General features: G+C 42.1%; 1 protein-coding gene across 2 annotated transcripts in view; it reads left to right on the top strand.

The window, feature by feature from the left end:
• LOC137321182 (endophilin-A1-like) overlaps positions 1-25,862 on the top strand; it is a 156,038-nt gene extending 130,176 nt beyond the window's left edge. The window contains exons 4-10 of one of the 2 annotated variants that reach the window (XM_067983459.1): positions 4,141-4,284; positions 6,047-6,106; positions 10,897-11,030; positions 16,162-16,320; positions 19,084-19,187; positions 24,131-24,252; positions 25,099-25,862. In XM_067983459.1, the coding sequence (XP_067839560.1) occupies positions 4,141-4,284; positions 6,047-6,106; positions 10,897-11,030; positions 16,162-16,320; positions 19,084-19,187; positions 24,131-24,252; positions 25,099-25,298 (923 nt within the window). In that variant the 3' untranslated portion in view covers positions 25,299-25,862. The remainder of the gene's footprint in view (positions 1-4,140; positions 4,285-6,046; positions 6,107-10,896; positions 11,031-16,161; positions 16,321-19,083; positions 19,188-24,130; positions 24,253-25,098) is intronic. The other variant, XM_067983460.1, reaches the window with a different exon arrangement.
• The last annotated feature ends 287 nt before the right edge of the window (positions 25,863-26,149 follow it).

Genomic DNA, 26,149 nt, shown 5'->3' with positions numbered 1-26,149 from the left:
TCTCTGGGGTTTAGAAGAATGAGAGGTGATCTCATTAAAACATAAACATCTGAGCGGGCTTGACAGGACGGATGCGGAGAGGCTGTTTACTCTGGCTGGAGAGTCTAGAACTAGGGGGCATAGTCTCAGGATAAGGGGTCGACATTTAGGACTGAGATGAGGAGGAATTTCTTCACTCACGGGATTGTTAATCTTTGGAATTCTCTACCCCAGAGGGCTGTGCATGCTCAGTCGTTGGGTATATTCAAGGCTGAGATCAATAGATTTTTAGACTCTAAGGGAATCAAGGGATATGGGGATTGGGCAGGAAAGTGGAGTTGAGGTTGAAGGTCAGCTATGATTTTATTGAATGGCAGAGCAGGCTCGAGGGGCCGTATGGTCTACTCCTCCTCCTTTTTATTATGTTCTTAATCTTCAGTCATTCAGAATTACTGTTACTTGCTAACTGGAATGGTGTCATATGGTAAGGACAGGAACTGTTCACTCTGACGCACATCAAATCTCACACATTGCAGCTCTTTGATCTGCTTAGTGTAGAATATGTCGAGCACACAATGGAACAGTTCATCAACATGCAACCTGCTGCTAGCCCCTGCAATAATAAGATATTTAACAAGTAAGCCTTTGCATTCAACTCTTACTTCCCACAGATACTACATGATTTGTAGTCCTAAGATTAAAAATTGTTTCAAATGTGTTTCATAAGGAAAATGTAACTTTTTTGAGAATCTACTTGTGGAAACGGAGAAATATAAAACAATGCAGGGTTGGTGATGAGTGAGTTAAGTTAAACAATGGGGTAAATTTTAACGGGGAGCTGGGAAGAGGACAGGGGGATTTACTGACGTGGAAGTACGGGTTTCCCGGACGTCCTTACGATTTTGACGTAAGGACGTCTTTCAATTTTTTCTGTAGGTTTCACGCCCGATAGCCAGATTGACAGGCTGTCTCAGCCGTGGAGCAAATGCCGGCAGGTAAGTCTTAGGTCGGGAAGGGTGGTGGGTGTCGGTCACTGGGGGGAGGGGGGGTCGATCATGGGGAGTGATGGGGGGTGGGGGTCAGACATCCGAGGGGTCATCGGGATCGGGGGTCAGTCATCAGGGGCTCATTCATGAAGGGGTTGTGGGGGGTGATCGGAGATCATGGGGGGGGGGTTGGAAATGAAGGGGTGGGGTCAGAAATTGTGGGGGGCATACATGGGGGAGGGGGTCGACTGATCTCGTGTGGGGTCACGGCTGGTAGGCTTGTTGGGCCTGGAGGAAACACTCCTGCTCCTCCGTGCCCACAAGCAGTGCAATAAAGGCACGCACCTGTTGATCCGGGCCTTCTCACCTCCTCTTACATGGGTGAAGCAGAAGGCATGGGAATCCCGGCCCCCAGGGGTTAAAAATAAAAAACCTATTAAAATGGAGGCCCATTTTTCTGACTGACCCACCTCCTGAGAGTGGATTGGCCGTCCGCCCCTCGACCCGCTTCTGTTAAAACTGGAAGTGGGCGGGTTGGAGTCGGGTTTTACTTTTTTATGATTTTTACCTTCCCACTCGCCCCCAACCCACCCGTTCGTGGGGTTAAAATTTACCTCAATGTCTTGGATAACATCAAGGCCAATGTGTTTGTATTGATGGACAAGATGTGCAGATTGAGGTGGAAAATTGAAGAACTAGTAAGAGTGCCTGTATTATCCAATCAATGCTAGCTAATTGAGTTTAAGGACTGATATATTTCCCTGATATGAATGAGAGGAAAAGGCAGGTGGAGAGGGATGTTAGTGAGGAACAATTTGGGAAGAGAGAAATGGACTTTGATACATGCTCAGTAAGTAGATCCGAGTGCTGGTGGACGTTAACCAAAGCTCCTTAGCACGGGCCGCAGGTAACATTGCTGCGTGGTTTGAGAAAAGTTTTCCTGTGTTGAAGAGCGTGTGTAAATAAATATACTGGGGATGAATTCTCATGGGAGTTTGGCTGATCGGCTGCCCTTACTTCAGTAGCAGAGCCGTGGGAGCCCTGGGAAAACGTCATAATGCCCATTGATGCCCCTCTGCGGTTTCCGTGGCTCTCTGTCCAAAGTTCCGGCAGACAAGCGAGAGAACCCCTATAAAAATTCACCCCACTATATATGGACTCGAAGACCACGTGATCCTTTAGCCGATAATGGTGAGGGACCAGTCCCTGAAGCCATACCTTCTCCTTACAAGAGAGGCCAAGTTACATTTTTGGGCCTTTTCTAAACTTCATACTCTAGATTATTTCAGCTGTCCTAACTTAGATCAGTCTCATAGGTGAGTCCCAACTCCCATACCTTCGGGAGCAACCCTAGCCTTGAGATCTAGGTACGGTTTCAGTAATGTGCCTGGAAAGCAAACAGCAAAACCAGTCTGATAGTTGCTTTTAGTTACGGGACTTATCCTGTTGTCTCCATAAGATGGCACTTTAGTCTTCAAAAGCAGTAGAGCACCACATCACTCCTCATTTTAAGTTTAAAATATTATGCAATTTTATGTTACAAAAGATGAGCAAGCACATACGTAACAGGCATATAATATAGTTACATATTTATATTGGCCATCCTGCCACCTAACTCCTCAATTGGACAAAATTATTTTAAAAAATGAATCTTTAAGTGTTTAGCATTTGTAAGTAACTTTTAAACAATACACAATGTAACATTGGCTTGGTACAAGATTCACCTTCAGCTGGCTGTTAAATTCTTTTGTCTGGAATTCCTGCAGGGTTTCTCCCAATGTCCTGCTGTAACTTGGACAGGAGATTGGGAGAACTCTGGAAATTCTACCCCCTTATGTATAATGACTGGATTTAAAAGGAGAGCCACCAAACCATAACTAGATAAAAATACTTCAATTTTGTCATAGGCCCATATATGCCTCAAGCCTATACATTCTTTTCCAACGGAACAAATCACAACACGTTCTGTTTCCCAAGTCTACTCAACATTTCCATCTGCACCACAAGACTGTATACTCCATCTCTCCCAGGCAGACTCTATATATAGCAAGTGGCAGCACACCCCTCCAAACACCTTACTAGAGAAAACTATCTTTGCCATAGACTCTGTAGCCTTGTACTATTTGGCAGGCATGTACACATCAGAAGGTACAAATCCCATCTTCACCAGATCAGACTTAAAAAAAAAACCTGCATTTGCTGCCAATCAAACTGAACAACAGCAACTCCAGATGCACATGTGCGGTCAATGTAACTGTGCCCTGTAATGTGATGTTGGCCAGGGGCCGCGGTAACCTGAGACGTCGGCTGCTGATATACAGAGGCAGGAACGACTTTTGAACTAAAGTAACCTGGGTTCAGTTACTGGCCTCAACTGCCTGGAACCGGTTTGAATTAACCAAGTATTGTGAAAGACAAAGGAAATGTGGTAAGACACAAGTCCTTATTTAGGAAAGGAGTAATGAGGTAATGCTACCTAAGTCCTTGGGACAGAGCCAATGAGGAGAAGACCCAGGCAAAAGCGAGAGAGCATAAACCAACGAAATAGAGAGAAAGCACCGCCTGAAGAGATAAGATTGGGAATAAGAATGAAGGATCTGAGGCGTGGAGCCAGAGCGAAGACTCCAGAGACCAACCATCGCAGAAGTGGAAGACCCTATGTCAGGGATGTAGAGACGACGTCGAGAGAGAGAGAGAACGGAACGCCTGGCCAGCGTCAGCTCTCCTTTTCGGGTATTATCCTTTATGTTCTGTGACCACTCGGAGTGTCAGAGAAACCTAGTGGGTGTGCGTTTAGATCTTAGTTTGAGTAAAAGACTGTATAACCTGGTGTAAACTGCATGCCTATATCTAACCAGACGTATAAGCTATATGTATATGATCTAACGGCATGAATAAAGTGAATTGAGAGTTAAGAGAGAATTGACTCTTCTCCTCTGTGTACTAAGCCAGTAACCGTAACCGGTGCCAGTAACCGTAACCGGTGACCTCCGGTCAACAGTGATGTGACAACAGGGGAGGTGATCTTCTCCATTCTCTCTTTCTATGATATCATAAATATGTGTGTATAAAAAGATGTTTATAATTTCACTACAAACAGTGTCTCCATCCAAATGTCAGATTATAGGAAAAGGGAATTATTTGTGTTTTTTGTGTTATTGTATTCTGTATTTAGCCTCGAGAGCAAAACTGACAATGATCAACACAATGTCCAAGATTCGAGGGCAAGAGAAAGGACCAGGTTATCCTCAGGCAGAGGGCCTGTTGGGAGAAAGTATGATCAAGTTTGGAAAAGAACTCGGTGAAGAATCAAATTTTGGTGAGTTTGTAGCTAATCCAATAGTTCAGGTAAGCTCACTCGCTCACGCTCAGACGGACAGACAGACAGACATACAAACACATTCACACACACAGGCACACACACACCATACATATACACTTTTATCACATTGGGCTGGTTTTCAAGAGTTTTTTTTTACTAAACCAGAACATTTTTTTAAAAGTCCAATATATTCAGAATGTGACAACAATGGGTGGATTAATCACAAATTAAATGACCATGTTGGAAAATTCCAAAACACATTTTGATGTGACAGGTGCTATTATGTTTTTTTTCAAATCTTTTCTTCTCTTGCACTGAGGTAGGTTTTACTGTTGATCTCACTGGTGGTAAATTCTCCTCATACACAAAATGCCAATTTCCTTCACAGTGCAGAAATCAAACTCTGTTGATGTTTGATGAGTGGAGTCTCTGAACTTGGCACTGTTGAAAAACTACTTGGGAGCAGTTACTTTACTTCATGTTCTTAAAATATATAAAATACACAAAATTCCCTCAAGTGGTTTTGTGAGTAAAGTCAATGCTAATTTTGCCCGGAGCCATGCAGATCAGAAAGGTCTTGCTTTGTCTCAGTGCTGGGGCTCCTACATTGAACCTTAGTGTCCCTACATTAGCACCTGTTCTAGATTGATATCCAATGGTTCCTACTGGAAAGTGTGGATGTTCGGTGAGGACAGAATAGGTGCTCACATAGTTGTATATCCTGCTGACACTCGGCTCATATATGAAAAATGGCTCCTTGGGCTGTTGGTGTCTGTGGAACTGTACTCTAGTAAGAGTCAGCACCTTCAGGTGAAAATTGGAGGGAAAGAAATGTCTGCCCGGCTAGCTGGAGACCTGCTGCACTGAGAACAGGACTCCAGAATATAATACATTTTAGAGAGGCCCAAGATGCAGAGTGATTTTGGATGGAAGTGCAGATAGCACCAGATTATTTTTGGCTTTCTCTCCGCTAATGGTGGTATTTGAAGAAAAAGGTGAAGATTGCAGTGGGGGACTGCTCCATTTAGCCTTATTGTCTCCAAACTATAGAGGAGGAGGAAATCAAATTTATGCTTCTGCTATACTGTCCCTTCTTGAGTGTGATGGTAGCTTCCTGCCCCAACTACTCAGGAAATGGGAGGGCTGTTGAAAACTTAGCTTTGGCCCATTCCTGCAACTCGTGTAAAATTATATTGCAATAGTATCACTCCCTCACTATTGCTTTTGGTCAAATCTTTCTCATTGACACGTGCTTCCCTGGTTCAATTTCTAAATTAGCAAGATTAAAGTCAACTTGAAAAGTTACGCACATCATTAATCAATAGAGTCCGGCACGGACTCGATGGGCCGAATGGCCTCCTTCCGTGCTGTAACCTTTCTATGATTCTATAACAGCTTGCCGATCTGTAGATCTTTCTAAGCTTATTTTTTGTCCATGTCGTTCTAATTATTTCACAAAGTAATTTCTAATTTGTCCTCTCATTCCACTTTTATTTTTCAGGACATCCCATATCTTTTATCATGTCATTTTAATTTGGAGTGGGAGTGGGGGAAGAGAATGTGACCAATGTAAACAGGCTATTTTGGATCCTGTGACTCTACAATCAACAACCATTGATGCATTTATTTAAATAGTGGCATCATTGTTTGCTCTTGCATATGCCAAGATGTATTAACCATGTTAGATATGCACTTTCAATCTGTTACTGTATTTAGGTGATATATCTTTCAGTGCTCCATGTCCTCTTTGTGTTCACAGTCCAGTTTCCAAACCATCCAGAATGCACTGAAACTTGTCTGAGAAGACCGCCTATCTATAGTGAGTACCTAACGTCACCCCCAACAGCGAAATTGAATGACCCAGACTCGAACTGGTATTAGGAGACCACTGGTCTGTAAAGTTGCATAAGGCCTAGCTACAGTCTGTCCCAAAGGTGGTCTTATGGGCAGGTTTCACTGTATGTCACAGTTGGTGCCATCGCAGATATTAATCAACTCAATGGTCTTTACATTTTGTACTCTACAGATGATTAGAGTATTTTAACATAGGCACCTATTTAGCTGTCATGATGGCATGAAATGTGAGAGATGGTCAGCAGTTAGAAAAATTATTAAACTACATCCAAGGCAGATTGTGCAAATATGAGCTTCACACTGAAAAAGATGGTCCATCATTACTGGTTATTTTAAAATGCAGATGGAGCTAGCTGACAGACAAGGAACATCAGATATACACTTCTAAGTTACTAAGTGTTATAGAGTTGTTTGAAGCTTTTCATAACTATCACATTTTTCATGTGAACAACAAAGAAGTCTTTTAAAATATATCTTGGTTTTCAGCATCTCATTGAAGTGTATTGTGTTATGTAGTGAGAATGTTCCATAAAAGTGAGAACTTCAAAGTTTTTAAATGTTTCTTTTGTTCACAAAGGCTTTCCAATTTTCTTTTGTTCCTTTGGGGTGAAATAAGTAGGAGAGCTAAGGAAAAGCAGTAATAGTTGACTGATCAAAGTTTGGTAATCTGCTCCTGAACTCTGCATGGAATTCAACCCCAGGTGTTAGTGTTTAATCAGAGCTTACCTTTTAAATGTCATTTGTGGATAAAAATATCCTTCCATTTCTTTTTTCTGTAAGGGATAGATCAAAGTTATCACAAACCCATGTTTTGAATCATAAAACCCATGTCCCTTTCAGAAGAAGATAATGAAAGAAAAGAATCATCAGAAATGTAAGACTTTTTGTGTAAAATAAATGATTTTGTTGGAGTGATTTTGGGGAAGATTTTGAAGTGGCCTGTTTTGATGGTTAGGCTTCCCTTGCATGGAAGTAACGAGCTACCAGCGTGATCTGAGCACTGAAGGGCAGGTCGTCATTGTGGGGTTGGGGGGGGGGGGGGGAATCCGGCAGCCCGTCGCTGGCTGAGTTGGCAGAAATTGATTAAAGGGAAGGACCAGACTGATGAGGGGGGCAGGAAGCAGACAAGAAAGTTAACATTGGGGAGAACTTTTACTGAGACGCAGGAAGAGCAGTGATGCTCACCCTGCTGCCAAGAAACCCTCGCCAAACCTATTTTTTAACTCTCCCCGTCATCCCTTTTAAGGGACGCTAGTTGTGGCCGCTTTGCACGCTGGGTCAGTGGATGGGCCCTGTACCGTTGGAGTGCAGCACATTCTCAGACTAAAATGGCATTGGGGTCCTACCCACAAGATAGGACTCCAGTTTGGATGGTCTAATGAAGTCCCACCTGTTTCCAATGGGAGTGGCTGCTGATATCAAGGCCCCCTCGAAAATGGCAGTGAGTAGGAAGACAGTGGTGTTAGTTAGCGACTTTGGTCTTTCCGGCAAATGAGGCAGTAAAGAGACCGAAATCTGGGCCTTCATCTCAAACTTTTGCTCGATTTGTGCTGCTTTTTTTAAATGGTCTTACAGCGTAGTGGTGACTGCAATTCTGGGTTCAAGGTTCACCATTTGGGGCTGATGGTGACACTCTGGCTCCCTTCTCCTGTTCAACAGTAGATTGCTGATCTCAGCAAGGTTATCAATAATTGTGTCCCTCTCTCCGGTCACTGTCTCAGGTTGAACCAGACTCTTCTCCATCACAAAGACCACCTACTGCCACCTCTGTCCTCAGCCTATCTGCTGCGGAAACCCTCATCCATCCTAACCCTAACCCTCATCCTGCTTTTGTCACCTCCAGACTTGACTATTCCAATTCGCGTCTGGCCGGCCTCCCATCCTCTATAAACTTCAGATCATTCAAAACTCTGTTGCCCGTATCCTAACTCTCACCAAGTCCCATTCACCCATCACCCCTGTGCTCGCTGACCTAAATTGGCTCCCATGCCTTCAGTGCCTCCAATTTAAAATTCTCATCCTTGTGTTCAAATCCCTCCATGGCCTTGCCCCTCCCTATCTCTGTAGCCTCCTCCAGCTCTTCCCCAAAACTCTCCATTCCTCCGAATCTGGCCTCTTGTACATTTTGTTCCGCCATTGGTGGCCATACTGTCTAGGTTTCAGACTGAATTTCCCTCCTTCCCTTCTGTGCCTCTCCCACTACTTTCATACCCTCCGTAAAACACAATTTTCTGACCAAGCTTATAATCACCCCTCCTAATATCTTCTTTAGTTCGGCATCCATTTTTGTCTGATAACATCTCATGAAATCCCATGGAATGTTGTTGTATGTTAAAGGAGCTGTAGAAATGGAAAGTATTGTTGTTAAGAGAGCTTTAAATGGCTCAGTGAAAGTAGAAAATCCCTTCTAATCTATTACAAGCTGTAGATCCAACGGTTCCAGAGCTAGGGCTCAAATTTTACAGATATAAATACATGCTTGATGATGCTACAAGCCTGTAAAGAATAAATCTGACTGTCCTTTTACGCTTGATTACTGTACTGCCTATCACTGTAATCCTAATTCTGGTCCAAGACAATAATTGGGAAAAGCATATATAGGAGTCAGTGGCTCCTCAGTAGTTTAAACAATGAATAGTAATGGTTGTTTCACTACCACTTGCCATTTTTTCAGTACAATGCATAGTTTCCTGGTGGGATCCATTTACAGGGCAGGGATAAGGAGAGGGGTAGAGAGAGAGAAAGAGAGAGAGAGAAAGCAAATACTGTCAGACATTACTAACAGCAGATTAATTATTTTTGCTGTTCAACCATGAAAACAGCAAGACTTTGAATAACCTCGTGCTGGTACAAGCTTCAGCAAAGCCATGTCTACTGCACAATGCATACAGTTCCTAATTAAAGGCTAGCTAAAGGGAAACATTATAATTAACTGTCACAACACTAAATGCTATGCTGTTTACATGGTCTATGTGCATTGATATAGATTATGCTAATTTATAAAGCAGTTATATTGTGAACTGTGATGCCATTATAATCACTGCAATGTAGACAGTTGTTGTATTGGGTAATATGCATCCTGTGTCACAATAAGACCTAAATTCTCTGCCATTAATAATTCTTACGAAATGAAATTCTTTGATAAGTTACTAAAACATTATTAAATTACGGTGTGGAGTTATTGCTTGGATAATTTTCAATTTCCTCCATTTTGTTCTTTTGCCCTAAAAACATATTAACTGTGGACAATCTCCCTCTGTCTGTGGTGTAGGATTTTCAAGGCCACAAACTCTTTTGACCATCTACTTGGCAACTAGGTTGCCATTTTTAAAATTGTAGATCTCCCTGAGCTATTTTTGCTATTCTCTGGCTAAGAAGGGGTGAGCAGGTGACGTACTGACAGACCCCTGCCCAAAGCCAGCTGCCCAAAGTGGATGAGAGCAGGATAGCGTGTTTCACTCATCCCCTTTCTCCCTCTGGGGAAGCACCTGGTCCTGCTCATTCCTAGCCTGACAGCACGGCCAAGATTGGTGTATGGGGAATCACAAGCACAATCCCTTGTCTTAAAGCTCTGCAGTGCAGTACATTAGACCACGCATGTCAATTAATCAGCATGAAGGCTGTTTATTGGCCTGAACAGCCATATCAAACAGAAGCAATGGCTTATTTCGCCTGCTTATACTTCTAACCATTTGTATAATTATGCATAATCTGCCTTTTAAAACATTCATTCTTCCGATTTATGATTTGTCATTACTGTGTAACATACTCTAACTATATCTGTTTGACATAATGTTTTTCACTAAAGTGCACACAAACACGATAAGAATAAATACAGTCAGTAATGTGGACCTGCTGAGATTAAAAATCTGAATCCCAGCTATTTTATTGTTGGGGAAGGAGGGAGTGTAGTGGGATAATGTCACAATCTCCGATGCATACATTTTATGACCATTGAACTTCAGGGCTTTGATTTATGTACTAGTGTAAATTATCTTTTGGTGCTCTGTTCCTGGATATGAAAGCTGTGATGTAATGCAGACTTAATTCTAATACTTGTTACCAAACTCAGCGACAGTGTGGGGTGGGAGGAGAGAGAAAGAGAAATTTCAGGATATCTCTGCAGCATAATATAATCCATTTTTCTTTCTTTTTGTCCTTTTTATTACTCTGTTATTCCTTTCTCCTTCCATAACCTTGAGAATGCATTTAATGGAGCTTTCCGTTGCATTGTGGAGTGTTAACTGGGGTACAATATCTAAGGTGTGAGAATTGGTAGTGGTAGAATGGAGACTGGAGGCTTAGCGCAATCCACTGTAGAAAGTGTCGCAAACAAATAATAACATACAATATTCCGTGCACAAGGGTCAGCCAACCCCAAACTGTGTGCATGTTTGCTTTACAAATGATCATCAATGTCTGAATCTGAACCCAGTGGACTTTTGATCAATTTTCACACTCTTATGGGCTGATGTCATTTGCTGTGGTCTATAAACATTCCTCTTTACTGGTAATTTGTTTTGTAATTATAAGCATCATATTTTGTTAATCTGTATATTACTACCATGAAATAAGAATGAGTTAATTCTGGGGAGATTTAAATAGATTGGAAAGGGAATTGATATTTTCATTATGAAATACTAGGTATGAAGTTTAAAAAGATATTTATGAAAACAATTTTTCTGAAAGTAGAAATAGCAATGCAGATCTTCAAAGCCTACTTTTGAAAATAAATATTTTTGAATTGTCTTCTAGGTCAGGCCCTGATAGATGCTGGAGAAGCTATGAAGCAGCTTGCTGAAGTGAAAGATGCCCTAGATATGGAAGTAAAACAAAACTTCATTGATCCTCTACAGAATCTTCATGACAAAGACCTGAAAGAAATACAGGTATTGACATGATTGATGTCCTTGTTAGCATAGTTCTGAGCTGTGCTTGTGGTTTTTTCTGCAGCATACATTCATGTTTATAAAATGGCTGAACATTGTAGTGAAATATCTAGTCTGGTGAAGTTCAGAGATCTCCAGATTGATGTTTTAAAATCCTACAATATCTTTCATAATGCCAGCAGTTTGCCTTCTGTTACAAAATTAACTAACATTTAGAACATTTTTCACTTAATGTTGAACATAATTGACAATTCAGCCTTTAAATGCGCCATGTGCTGTGCTACTGAGCCATTAAGACCAAAAAAGTCCGAGGTTTGATTTTGTGGTGATGTGTTATAATTGGCCTCCGTGTTCCTTGGTAGGAAGCAGAGGTGTAGTCACGGGTGGGCCTGGGTGTGCCACAGTCCACCCAATTAGCAGCTAGGCCCACCCAAATCTGAGTCAATGTGAATGTCTCCATTGGGCTCCTGCTCCCTTCCTGACCCAGCCTGCGCTTAGAATATTTCTAGCTCCTCAATTCCATCAATTGTGCTGGCTCTGAACAGATGGCCCGATCTTGGGCGCGCTCCAGAATCGATGCCAAGATCCCCTCCCCAGATAGAAAAGTTCAGTAGAGCGAAATGTAGCAGTGGAGATAGATGGCCGAAGTGAAGGTTGTCCTGCTTTGCCTCCTCCTCCAGTTCCGCACTTGCCAATGTAGTCGCTGATTTATCTATTCCCATTAGTTCAGTGAATTTGGAAACTGAATTAGGTATCATTTGGTTTCAAGTTCTCTGTAAAAGTAATTTTGTACCTCACAGTTGGATTTTAATCCAGTCCGTTTCAGGTTTCCCATGATGTGAAATAAGAATGCAATTATGGTTTATGCTTTCACTAGAGTTAGACCGCATTTGGAATCAGAATGACCAACAGAGTGAGAGCCTGAATCCTACAGATTCAAAACACAAGTATTAGCTCAGCCTCATTCTGTTCCACCATCTAAAATCATATCAAATAATAAAACCACATCATTTTTAAACATATCAGTTGCAACAACACTTCAGGTCAACTCTGATAAGATCCAGTTGTGCTTGGGATCAGTTCTTTTTTTACATTTGTGTTTTATTTACTGTAAAGATCGGGTAAGTAGAACCCCATGGATCATTTACACGTTCCATGCTGCTGTAGCATGTGTAACTAATTTTGAAAAGCTTCTAAAGCCTGGAACTGTAGATTGAGGAGGGAAGATTACAAACATTTTATAATTAAAATGAGTTATTAATGACACAATTTATAATTAAGATTAAAAAGTTAGGAATTCTGATCAGTGAAGTCCATGTACAAACAATTAGTGCACTCTTACTAGATTCGTTTGAGCACTATTTTTACGCAGGCATTAACCCATTCAAAATAAAAAGCTTAATGCCTGTATAAAAATAGGGCACAGAGGAATGTACTAGAAGCATGTTAAATGTTCATCCATGAGTTTCGTTGATTGGAACTTCCACCTTCAAATCTTAATTAAAACTGATTTTATACATCAGTTACGCCAACATATTCTCAATAGCTCACACATTGGCCACTTTGACAGCATAGGTCATTAGTCATATGCTAAATAGCCAATGCCTAAATTTGCTTAAATTCCAATAAAAAACATTTTAAATACGAAAATAAAATCAACTGTTCTATTATATTAGAAATATTTTAGGTTTAAAGAATTGGGGCCATTTTAGCATAAAATTAGTCTTTTCTCCCCATTTCCTGATTTGGCCAGCCCATGCACTAACTCTGCACCACCAACATATCGCCCACCTGCATACAGTGCAGGAGGCGCTGCAATGACCTAAGTAGGTCAGCCAAAGTGAGTACACTTACTCATTCCCCTACACTCCGTCTGCCACATCACTGCCCCCACCCCACATCTCCTTCTGCACTGCCAACACTACTCTGTCACATCACCCCTCACACCCACTCTGTCACATCACCCCTCACACCCACTCAAGAGAGTGGGCAGGTGACTTGCTTAAAGATCTCTGCCCATGCAACTCTGAACTCTCATCCGATGACCTCTTTGCATTGGTACATAAACCGTGGATTTTATTCTTTTGTGCATGAAGAGATTGACATCACCATTTAACACGGTGTTGAATCAGTCAAATCTGTACCGTAGTGCAGGAAGAAAGGGCAAGTGATTAATTTCTTTAAACCTAAAAACAAGTTGGTTGTGATCAAGACCTCTTAACTTGAGAATCCAATCCAACCTGGTGTATTTTATTTTTAAAAAAGCAAAATATTGCAGATGCTGGAAACCTGAAATAAAAACAGAAAATGCTGGAAACACTCAGCAGAGAAACAGAGTTAATGGGCCCGATATTACCAGGGCGGCGGGTTCGCGGCGGGGGGGCGGTGAAATCAGTCTGCCCCGCGCGCAATCGCAGGCTAATTGGATCCACTTACCTCTTGTTCCGGGTTCCCCGCTGCTAAGCTGCGCGTCGGGCGGACTGCGCATGAGCAGTAAGGTCTGTCAGCTGGAGGAGTTCTATTTAAAGGGGCAGTCCTCCACTGACTGATGCTGCAAGAAATAGGAAAAATTACAGCATGGAGCAGACCAGGGGGAAGGCTGCTCCCAGGTTTAATGATGCCTCACTCCAGGTATCATTGGATGGGGTGAGCAGGAGGGGGAGGACAGAGATCTTCCCCCCGGCGGGCGGGAGGAAGCGGCCTGCCTCTGCCACCAAGAAGGCCTGGATCATAGTGGCAGAGGAGGTCACCTGCACCACCAACATATCGCCCACCTGCATACAGTGCAGGAGGCGCTGCAATGACCTAAGTAGGTCAGCCAAAGTGAGTACACTTACTCATTCCCCTACACTCCGTCTGCCACATCACTACCCCCACCCCACATCTCCTTCTGCACTGCCAACACTACTCTGTCACATCACCCCTCACACCCACTCAAAGCTCATCCTCATCTTACCTGCACTTACTCACCTCGCCAGTACTCATCCCGCCACTACCACTCAACCCAATCCTCATACAATCTCATGGCTCTATCTCATACTCACCCTCTCATGCATCTCTTTCACAGTCAGTCTCACTCAACCTGCCACTACCTGTGCTGCAGCCACAGGGCATGCATCACATATGTGCAGTAGGCAGCGTAAGGCAAACGTGTCATGAGCATGAAGGGGATGCACAAGGGTGTTTGTGGGTTTCTCATGGTTTTTACTTATATTTAATTTCTGAGCAACTCACATTACATATTATATTGGCACCACTACTGCCACGTCTTTGCGAATCTTGTCTGGTTTGTGCAATAATGCCCTTTCCTGAGGATCACAATGAAGACCCACAGCTGATGCCACCCATTGTGTCACTGCAGAGTGGGTGTATGTGTATTTGCAGGGCTCTTTTGTACAGACGACTGAGACACATCGGCGATGTCCCCGGTGGCACCCTGAAAGGATACGGAGGAGAAGTTGTTGAGGGCAGTGGTGACTTTGACAGCGACAGGTAAGAAGATGGTGCTCGGGCCAGCCGGGAGCAGCTCGGCATGAAGGAGGCTGCAGATGTCCACGACTACATGTCGAGTGACTCTGAGCCTCCGTGTGCACTGCTGCTCAGAGAGGTCCAGGAAGGTGAGCCTCGGTCTGTGGACCCTGTGGCGAGGGTAGTGCCCTCTGCGACGCATCTCTCTCTGCGGTTGCCCTCCCTCCTGCTGTGCAGATGGATGTGTCACAGCACTGTTGTGGAGCTGCACTTGTCAGAGGTGGACGGCGTGGCCGGCGAGTCTGGTGATGCTGTTCACCCTCCGAGGAGATCATGACTGCAGCTACGGCAGCCCCCATCCGGAAGATGTACATCTGAGGGGGTCCACAAGGTAGATACATGTGTCTGGACACCGGGGTAAGTGTGCAAGTTGGTGACTTTGATTGTCAGGAGGAGGGTGGTGGAGGCCAAACTTTGTCCCAAGTGACAGAGTGGCCTCCTGCAATGAGTGAGGGTCTCCCCAACCCCCCCCCCCACACCTGTCAAATGGACCTTTGCAGCTGCCACAGGCTGATAGCTGCAACACATCCATTTGAACTGGGAATGTTTCCCCCAGTACGGGAAACAGTCCCAGTTGTTTGTAAAATCCCAACCCTCCTGAAATATCTCCTTAATCAGGTCTGTAAACGACCTGAAATACCAAAATAAATAGCTTAAGTGGCACCCCGCCGGCTTTAATTGCCTGCGGGAGTCCCACATACGTGGGCTGCGAGTGCATGTCAGCGCGTATGTGGGAAACCCGGAAGTGGGCGGGTTGGAGCTGGGCTCCCGACCCGCCCCGGGATTCCCCGATTTTCGGAGCCCCCCTGCCAGGAACGCACCCGATTGCGGGTGCTGTTATCGACCCCAGTGTTTCAGATCTGTGGAGTTCTGACCTGTGAAACGTTAACTCTGTTTCTCTCTCCACAGTAGCTGCCTGACCTGCTGAGTGTTTCCAGCATTTTTGTTTTTTATTTGTGGTGTACTTTATGTAAAATACATTGCTGTACTGGGCTATTTGTGGCATTCAAACTGTGGGCCAGTGTGGGCAACTACAACACCTGAGTATAAACCCTGAGCAGCAACACCAAGAACAATTTATAAAATAGCAACTTATCTTGGAGCTGCCCAAAAGATGTATTTGTACAATTGCACAAGAAACAATTGGAGATGTGTCAGGAAAGACCATCTGTTGTTGTAGCATTTTTTATTCATCAAATGTCAATTTATATTGCCACAAAAATCTGCAGCATTTTAATGTATCAACAGAACAGAACTTTAGAATGAAGCATAAAAATGTGTTTTTCTACGAAAACATTGAATCCTTTTAAGTTTATTTGCTCTTGACAGCTCATTAATTTTAATAAATTACCAGAGGTTAAATGGCTGCATTAAATATTCCTATTTGTTAGAACGAAAGAACTGGTTATTAATAACTTAGCAAGAGGAGAGGTACAATAGTATTTTGTCATTCCCCACTCCTGCTATGACCAATGTATAAAGTGTGACCCACAATGGATGAAACAAATTGTTCCTGATCTGGACAGAAGTCTAAGTTACAGCTTTCTTTCCTTACTTGGAGACACTCATTCTCACAGGTGTATATTTATTTATTTATTGATAGCATCATCTGAAGAAATTGGAGGGGCGACGATTAGATTTTGACTACAAGAAGAAGAGACAAGGGAAGACCCCAGAAGAGGAAATTCGACATGCACTGGAGAAGTTTGATGAATCAAAGGAAATTGCAGAATCGAGCATGTTTAACCTTCTGGAGAGTGACGTAAGAACTTTTAATTCTATGCTATCATGTTTGATGTGCTCTTTCATAGAAATGAGTAATAGCTTTTAATTGCTCAGGACACTTTCTGGGGATTTTATAGTTAAAGTGCTACACTTAATTTTTTTCCCCACCAAAGGTATTTGATCCTTCTATCCCATCCATTTCGCATCTGCTGCCACTCCACGCATCATCCCTTCCCTGGGAGAGGTGGCAGATGTACTGCACGCCCATGAGTGCGAACACCAGTGGTACCCCTTCATCTGCCAACAAGGGACATGTTTACTGTGTGTTGAGATTACACAACCTCGCTGAGATATGACTGAATTAATTATATTTGTGGCTTTTCTCCTTGATCTCAATGTTCGACAGGTTTGGGACTGATGCCCATAACCACAGTATTCCAATGACACTGTTGGGATTATTCCAATGGTTAAAGGAGTTTTAATTTACTGTTTTTTGATTTAAAAAATATCAGTGTCTTCATTTTCTATCATCTGAAACCAGTTGAGGTGACATTTATGATGCTTTTGTTTTGACATCTCTTCAGTAATTGAAGTAACACACCCCTGGTGATGCAGATCACTTATGCCGTAAATTGCACCATATATCTTTGTTTAAAACCCATTGCATTAATAAGGTTTGCTTTCCTTATACAGCCCAGTAAAGTATGTTTCTGCAATGCATCGAACCACCAGATGTACAAAACAAACCTTGACCAGAAACATATGTTTAAGGCAATAGATGTGATATTGAATCTTTCTATGATGTAATTTCAATGAAATAACATTCCCTGCACCTGTGTTTTGAACCTGTGACACCAGACTCATATATTCGTTCTTAATGCTGAATGATCTTGAGCGGCTTTGGCAGAAGGGTGTCAAATGATCTTAACTTACAATTGATGAATGGGATATGCCACATTCGCTGCAATGCAGTTGCCAGCTCTGAATTGGTGTACGTTATTAACTGCTCAAACGAGACACTTAACTAAAACTGCACGGCAAATGCAGTTGGAGGTTGTGTGCCACCTAGTGGTTGATACATCATTAACCACTTCAGGTACTGAATGTTGGACAGGACAGGCTGTGTAATCAGATACAACTGGGGGCTATTTTAGCCTAACCTTCCAGGCAGGAAAGCGATGGGATCGGATTGGCTACCCGTTTTACACCCCGCCTGATTTTAATTTCCATTGACCAATAGAAAGCAAGATTGGTTGTGGTATAAAATGGGAGGCCGATCTAGTCTGATCAGTTTCCCACGGGGCGCGTTAGGCTAAAATTACCCCCAACTGACCCTGCAGGTGTGGGGCCAGTTTCCCTATGTATGCTGATGACGCCTAACTCTACTTTTCCAGCTCCACCTCAATGTTATCAGACGGCTTGCCTACATCAAGTTATTGGTGAGTGAGAATTTTCCCCAGCTTAACACTGGGAAGACCAAATACATCTTCAGTTCCCACCAAGAACTCCACTCCCTTACAGCCAATTCCATCCCTCTCCTCTTCCCTAGCTGCTCAGTCAGGCTGAACCAGTATGTAACTTCAATGTCCTGTTCGATCCTGAGCCAAATTTCAAACCCCATTGTCTATCCATCACTAAGACCACTGAATTTGCTCTCCTCCACTGTTACAATCTTCCCCACAGTGCTTCTGAAACCCTTTTCCATGCTTTTTGTTCTTCCTGACTTAACTTCAACGCCCTCCTCACTGGCCTCCGTGGCCGGCCGATGTTGCCAAGAGGCAGCATGTAGGTTAGGTAGAGGAGTGGGTGCAGGATGAATTCTCGGGGGACACTGTAAATATCGGTGTGGCTTTGGGAAGAGAAGTCATTGCTGGAGACACTCTGGCTATGATTGGATGGGTAAGAGTGGAACCAAGCAAGGGCAGTCTCACTGAGCTGGATAATGAAGGAGAGGCGGTGGAAGATGATGGCTTGATCGATTGTGTTAAGAGGTTGAGGAGAGTGAGGAGGGATAATGGAGGAGAGGCGGTGGAAGATGATGGCTTGATCGATTGTGTTAAGAGGTTGAGGAGAGTGAGGAGGGATAATGCACCACATTCACAGCTGCAAAATGTCATTCGTGACTTTGGTTAGGGCCGTTTTGGTGTTGTGGGAGGAGTGGAACTTGATTGGAGAGATTCAACTAAGGAGTTGTGGGAGAGATAGACACAATTCTGAGAGGCATCAACACATTGAAGGGCTTTGGAGAGGAAAGGGAAAGGGAGCTTGGAAATGGGGCAGTAGTTTGCAAGGGTGGAGGGTTTGAGGAGGGAGTTGATGATAGCAGTTTTGAAAGGGAGGAGAACAGTGTCTGAGAAGAGGAGCCAGGAAAGGAAGTTAGGTGGTCCGCATTTTAGTGGATATGGGGTCAAGGAAGTAAGAGGTGGGTCTCGTGGATGAGATGAGCATGAAGAGAGGGAGGGAATCTTAAGAGTCTGGGTGCCGGGCTAGGGCAGGTCTTTAATTATTCAAAATTCAGTTTCTAAAGCTTCCTGATCTTTTTCTTAGTCCTGTTACTAGTATTCAGGTCATTGTGCTGCACTACACAGGTTACAAGCACATTTTTGTGGGAATCCTAAATGGAACTACAGAGGTATTTCTACATTAGACTGGTAGATGTTTTAAAGCATCTAAACATGAGAACAATGTCAGACGACTTCCAGTCAGTAACTGCATGCACTGCTCAGAATGAAGTCTTCAAATATGATTGGATGATACATGCTAGAGCTAATGGATTGTTTGCTTTTGTTAATATTTTTAGATTGAGCAAGTAAGTCAGCTTACAGCACTGGTGCAAGCCCAACTAGTGTATCACAGGCAGGCTGCTCAGATTTACCAGGAACTTTCCACCCAATTGGAGGAAAGGTAAGTCTGAAATTAACGTATCACTTTTTTTCTTAAAACAATAAAGAAAATTAACTTAACCTCATCAAAACTGTCTCATTTTATTCAAAAATCCAACCCCTAAATTACAATTCAGTTGCATTTTTTAACAAAAAGAACAATTTAGAAATGAGTTTGTTTAGTGTAGTTTTTTAAAATATAGATTACATATAGACGGTTTCACAATAATGACACAGCTGTAACAATTTCCTTTTAATTGTAGTGATCTTTCGTGCGTGAATCTTAATCCTTGCCCTATGAAATCGCCTATAACTGGGATAATAATTCTATGTAAGTGCCACTGTTTGAAGGGCTGCAGGATTTCATATCAGTACAGTTCCATTATTTTTAATCTTAATACTGCCTGATATGTAAACCTGCCATTCGCTGTTAGCTGGGCTGTCAAATTGGATGTTTCACAGAAGCGAAATGCCTTACATCATAGGGAGGAGGAAGAAAAAGAGAGGTTCTTATTGCCTTTGGCAGTCTCACCCTACAGCAAGCCTCTTTCTTGTTAGCTAAATAGAGTGATTTGGCATGCCTCATGCTAACTACTCCGAGTGATTTGCTTGCCTCTTGCTAGCAAAGCAGAGAGTAGGATTGACTTTAGCAGTCAATCACAGGAAAGTGATTCCAGTCCAAACATGATTGAATGGGAAGAACCGTCTGTGATACGAGGGAGTCAAAATGACAAACGTCGTGTTAAGTAAATCAACAGACTCATTTATATTATACTTTAAGGAATGCACCAATACTGAATTTAAAAAGTAACAGCATTAACATTAGTCTGTTTAGAACATGGTGTATGTATGGACATTCTAAGGGTTAGAATTTGGATTTTGTAGCTTAAAATCAAAACTAATTTTATATATTATGATTGATAAGAGTGTACTTTTTTAAAACTGCAAGTGGCATTTAATGTTCAAAGGATTAAAGTAGACAGTGATAAACACTGAGCTGGGATTGGGTGGGTAAAGGCAGTGAAATCTTGAATTAACAGCAAGTGTAGCAATAGCCATTGATTCAAAAAGGATATTGATAATCAAATAAGCACAGGATACATATTTTTTAAATGTTTCTGATAAATGGCCTGTTAGAAAATGGATAGAGAAGTAAAACCTACGCTAGTACATACACATTTTGAATTGATGACATGTTTGAGGAAAGGAAAAAGTCTAATGTTGCCACATAACATGTAGACAGAGGATGGAATAGAACTTGGAAGCAACATGACCTTGATCATTGCTTAAGTTGATTTATCACATTTTCTGCTTACAAAATGAGTGTGAAGATATGAAGGGAAATGAAAAACAGTACTTTTTCCATTCTATTTAGGTCTTTGTTTTCACTTGAGTGCATGCAGAATAAAAGTTTGATTCCAATTTTAGAATGCAGAGCTAGCCATCTTTCACTTTGTCTAACTTCTCCCTCTCTTTACTTCCTGTTTTCTTATTGTATTTCTCTCTTTCTCTGCCTTTCTTTCATCTGTCATCCTGTCTTTAAATTTCCTTTTGTTTTATCTTCTTTCTCTGCTAGCTTTATCTCTCATTCTGTTTCTTGAGTTTGATGCCTCAGACTCTGAATGATAAACGGTATCCATTGCAATAGAATGACCACCAAGATTGCTGGCTTATAAATTACAGTGTGCAAACATTCAACAAATTCACATTAAATTCCTAAGTTTGCTACTTTGACAGACATTAAAATAGCAGATAAAAATATTGTCATACCAATGTGTTAAGTGCTATTAACGCACGCACTGATTTCAAAGCTAATGTATTAAATGGCATTTCTTCTCTAAAATCTCAATGGTCACTTGTTTAGTTCACTGGTAATGTGGGAGATCTATAGAAACATATATGGCTGGGAAATCCTTCCCATATCCACTGATAGATAATGGTTATCGTAGAATACAAGAATCTTTTACAGATCAAACCAATGGTATTAAATAATCACAATCTGAGTGATTTTCTTTAAAATGGTTTTTAATGCTACCTTGCATGCATAGCTTACAGGATAACTTTCTGTCTGTCTCTTTTAGAACTAGCTATCCATGGCAACAAGCCCAATGTACTTTCCTACATGCATTGTGGAACCATAAAATATTTTATGTCTGCATATAAGCTTTTGAGAAATCTATTAAAAGGGAACGCACCACTGATGAACGTATTGCAAAATGCGAAAATCTGATCTATAGTGCCAGCTTTGGCTCAGTGGTAGCACTCCTGCCTCTGAGTCAGAACATCATGGGTTCAAGTCCCACTCTAATCTAGGCTGGCACTTGAGTACAGTACTCAGAGAGCGCTGCAGTGTTGGAGGTACCGTCTTTCAAATGAGACATTAAATTGAGGCCCCGTCTGCCCTCTTAGTTGGACATAAACGATCCCCATGGCACTATTCGAAGAAGAGCAGGGAAGTTCTCCCCGGTGTCCTGGTTAATAATTGTCCCTCAACCAACATCACTAAAACAGATTATCTGGTCATTATCACATTGCTGTTTGTGGGACCTTGTGTGCAAATTGGTTACTGCATTATAACAGTGACTACACTTCAAAAGTACCTTATTGGCTGTGAAGTGCTTTGGGACGTCCTGAGATCGTGAAAGGCACTGTATAAATGCAAGTTCTTTCTTTCAGTATTTTAACTTTACAACTAATTTACTCCCACTGCTGTTCATTTGATTAAATGTTCACTAGTTTATGAGTGCAGTACCAAGGGAGATGCGTAGCTATGTTTGATTGAATCATATGTAAAATATATGGAAATTCCAATTGCTGTCAATTCATTCAATGGAACATCCAGCTGCATCTTTTCAATGCGCTCTTGATCCTACTTCTCCCGAGTTGAAGATCTATAATTGGACTTGTGGAAAGGTTAACACTGCATTCAGGATTCAATTTTAGAAACAAAGAAAAACTAAAATTTGTGAGAAGAGACTGGTATATCTGAAAAACAAATTGTACACACTATAGTTCATTTAATTTCTTACTGCCTTTTCATTTCCATGTTGGCTTCCTGCAGTAAGGAGGCCAAAATGATATGGGCCACATTCGTCTCTATTGTCAGCTCTATATTTATTTTGCCAGCTTTGAATATCAGTCCAGGAATCTGTTAGTAGAGAGACCAAATTGCTGAACATTGTTTTATTTGAACTCCAATACTTTCCAGTACGTTGCCTTCCAGTATACAAACTGTATATTGTCACGTTGATTTAGACCAAGTCTACAGCACAAAAACAGACCATTCGGCCTAATTGGTCTATGCTGGCTTTTATGCTCCATACGAGCCTTCTCCCTCCCTACTTCATCTACTTCATTGGCTACAAGAGCAGGTCAGAGGCTGGGTATTCTGCGGCAAGTGACTCACCTCCTGACGACTCAAAATCTTTCCACCATCTACAAGGCACAAGTCAGGAGTGTGATGGAATACTCTCCACCTGCCTGGATGAGTGCAGCTCCACAACACTCAAGAAGCTTGACACCATCCAGGACAAAGCAGCCTGCTTGATTGGCACCCCATCCACCACCCTAAACATTCACTCCCTTCACCACCGGTGCACCGTGGCTGCAATGTGTACCATCCACAGGATGCACTGCAGCAACTCGCCAAGGCTTCTTCGACAGCACCTCCCAAACCCGCAACCTCTACCACCTAGAAGGACAAGGGCAGCAGGCACATGGGAACAACACCACCTGCACATTCCCCTCCAAGTCACACACCATCCCAACTTGGAAATATATTGTCGTTCCTTCATCGTCGCTGGATCAAAACCCTGGAACTCCCTACCTAACAGCACTGTGGGAGAACCTTCACCACACAGACTGCAGCGGTTCAAGGTGGTGGCTCACCACCACCTTCTCAAGGGCAATTAGGGATGGGCAGTAAATGCTGGCCTCGCCAGCGACGCCCACGTCCCATGAACTAATAAAAAAAACCCTATCAACATACCCTTCTATTCCTTCCTCCCTTGAGGTCTTATCTAGCTTCCCCTTAAATGCATCTATATTATTTGCCTCAACTACTCCTTGTGGTAGCAAGTTCCACATTCTCAACACTCTTTGGGTAAAGAAGTTTCTCCTGAATTCCCTATTGAATTTATTAGCGACTATCTTATATTTATGATCTCTAGTTTTGGGCTCTCCCACAAGTGGAAACATTTTCTCTACATCTACCCTATCAGACCCTTTTATTATTTTAAAGATCTCAATGAGGTCACCCCTCAGCCTTCTCTTTTCTAGAGAAAAGAGCCCCAGCCTGCATAGTTTTTCCTGGTAAGTAAATCCTCTCAGTCTTGGTATCATCCTTGTGGGTGTTTTTTGCACCTTCTCCAGTGCCTCCACATCCTTTTTATAATATGGAGACCAGAACTGTGCACAGTACTCCAAGTGTGGTCTAACCAAGGTTCTATACAAGTTTAACATAACTTCTCTGCTTTTCAATTCTATCCCTCTAGAATGAACCCCAATGCTTGGTTTCCTTTTTTTTAATGGCCTTATTAACCCACGTCATTACTTTTAGTGATTTGTCTATCTGTACCCCAAGGTCCCTTTGCTCCTCTATTCCATTTCGACACTTATTATCCAAGAAATATGTGGCCTCCTTATTCTTCCTACCAAAATGCATCACCTCACACTTGTCCATATTGAAATTCATTTGCCAATTACATGTCCATTCTGTAAGTTTATTAAAGTCTTCTTGCATTTTGATGCATTCTTCCTTTGTATTAACTACACCCCCAATTTCGAGTCGTGTGCAAATTTTGAAATTGCACTTCCGATTCCCGAGTCCAAATCGTCACTGTAAATTGTGAACAACAGTGGTTCCAGCAGTGATCCCTGTGATGGGTTCCAATTCCATAATGGAAAATGAATCTGTCCATTAACTTTTACTCCTTTGACAGACAAATGATGGCACTTTTTTTGCAGAATGAGAGAGGCAACTGCTCGTCCTCGAAGGGAATACAAACCAAAGCCCCGTTTGACTTACGAGTTTGCAGATGATACTCAACAGAATGGTGGAGTGACTCACAGTGGACAAAAGACACCAGGTAAAGTTCAGCAACTGTATCCGTTTGACACTAATGTGTCCCGTATGAACAACTATTTACCTTCATATAGATAATTAGCAGAAGAAGAATAGAAAAGTCTTTGTGTTCTTCACAACTGTGACTCTTCCCCCAAAACATGAAGCACTGATTCCTAAAGTGACAAGGATCAAACCTCATCTTGGGAATTAATAGGCAATCAATTAATATGAATGGGAGGATACAAGATCAATTCCCCACTCTGCTCATTTCCCAATCTGAGCCAAGATGAGTGAGGGTTGTAGCATTTCCCAACAGAATGAAGGTTGGTGCCATCTACTGGCAGAGGGAGTTGGATAGGCCAACCCGAGCTCACTCCCATGTCTTCATAGCCAGTGTTAACACAGGAGCAGGCTGCCTGGCTATCCTTTATGTAGCAGAGACCAGCCAGATAGAAGAACGGGCTAACTTAAAACAAGGAAGTAATCCTTACCTATAAAGGTGCCTATTTTAGGATGCTCATATTAGTTTCTTTTTTCAGATTTACTTGATAACTTGTTTATTTTTCTATTAGTAGAGACTTGAAAACCTTAAATTAAGCAAGAAGTGCTGTAACTTAGCTCATTATCATAGAAATTTCAGCATCAGAGGAGGTCATTCAGCCCATTGTGCCTTTGCTATCCACTTTAATCCCATTTCCCTGCTCTTTTCCCATGATTTGTGGTGCTAATTTCTGACTTTTATTCTGAATTTTATTTTTCCAGAGTTCAAGGCCCACATTTTAAGGCTATTACAAGTTTTATGCTCTTGCTGACTAACACATAATTCATGTAAAGGTTTCACTTTTTAACAATTATTTCTAAAATGCAGGCACGCCATTGGACCAGCCAAGCTGCAGGGCTGCGTATGATTTTGAACCGGAGAATGAAGGAGAACTGGGATTTAAGGAGGGAGATATCATCACGCTCACCAATCAAATCGATGACAACTGGTATGAAGGGATGCTCCACGGACAGTCAGGATTTTTTCCCATCAACTATGTTCAAGTTTTAGTCCCTTTACCTCATTAGAGTGACTGTTGTAACCCAATATGTCATTATGTTTGTGCCACTTCTTAAACAGATAAAGGTGGTGCAGTTTGTGAGATTGTCAGATGCAGTGACACTGTTTATCAACAAACTCCATCAGTGTAAAGTCTTCAGTTTACATGTATTATAATCCTTAACTGTTGCACTCGGATACATCTGTAGTAAATGTAGGCAGAAATGTTGCTGGTTCCTTTCTATTTCGGATATATTTAGTATATTCTGCCCTCAGTGAGGACTAGAACATGGCCATCATGCTAAGCAATACACAATTGAGTTGTGGGTGTAATCTGTGAAAGCTTTTCTCCTGTTTTCCAGTCTGTTATGTCTACGTGGATGGTGCTGCATCTAGCTTACCTTATTTTTGTAACAGTAGTAAAGCTGTACAGCTTGGTTCTTGAGAATATATTTATCTAAACTTAAAAAAGAGAGAATATATGTGCTATATGAATTGTTTTTCTCCTATCTGTGCTGAATCCGAAAATACAATGATTAACAACTTGGACTGCTTAATGTGGTGAATGCCAGTATATTAAAAATGTAAAGTAATTTGCATGTGTAGACTTTTTTTTCCCAAAGGACAATTGTCTCATATTTCATAATTGATATTCTAAATAGCCAGCTAATGGAAATGTAATATAAATGTAATCGTTAAAACCTAGGTACTGGCTGACACTCCAACTAAGCGGATTACACTATTAAACTTCTGTTTCCTGTCCCCTCCCCCATATATGTTCCTATACATCGGAACAGGAGTAGTCCATTGGCATATTGCTGGTGAGCTGCGGACAGCAATTGGGCGTCCAGGGGCAGCTCATTGGTACTGGAGCCTTTAT

Source organism: Heptranchias perlo, chromosome 4 (assembly GCF_035084215.1).
Source record: "Heptranchias perlo isolate sHepPer1 chromosome 4, sHepPer1.hap1, whole genome shotgun sequence".
Lineage (NCBI taxonomy): Eukaryota > Metazoa > Chordata > Chondrichthyes > Hexanchiformes > Hexanchidae > Heptranchias > Heptranchias perlo.
The sequence above is the reverse complement of the archived record's forward strand: the minus strand, read 5'-3'. Positions and strand labels throughout refer to the sequence as shown.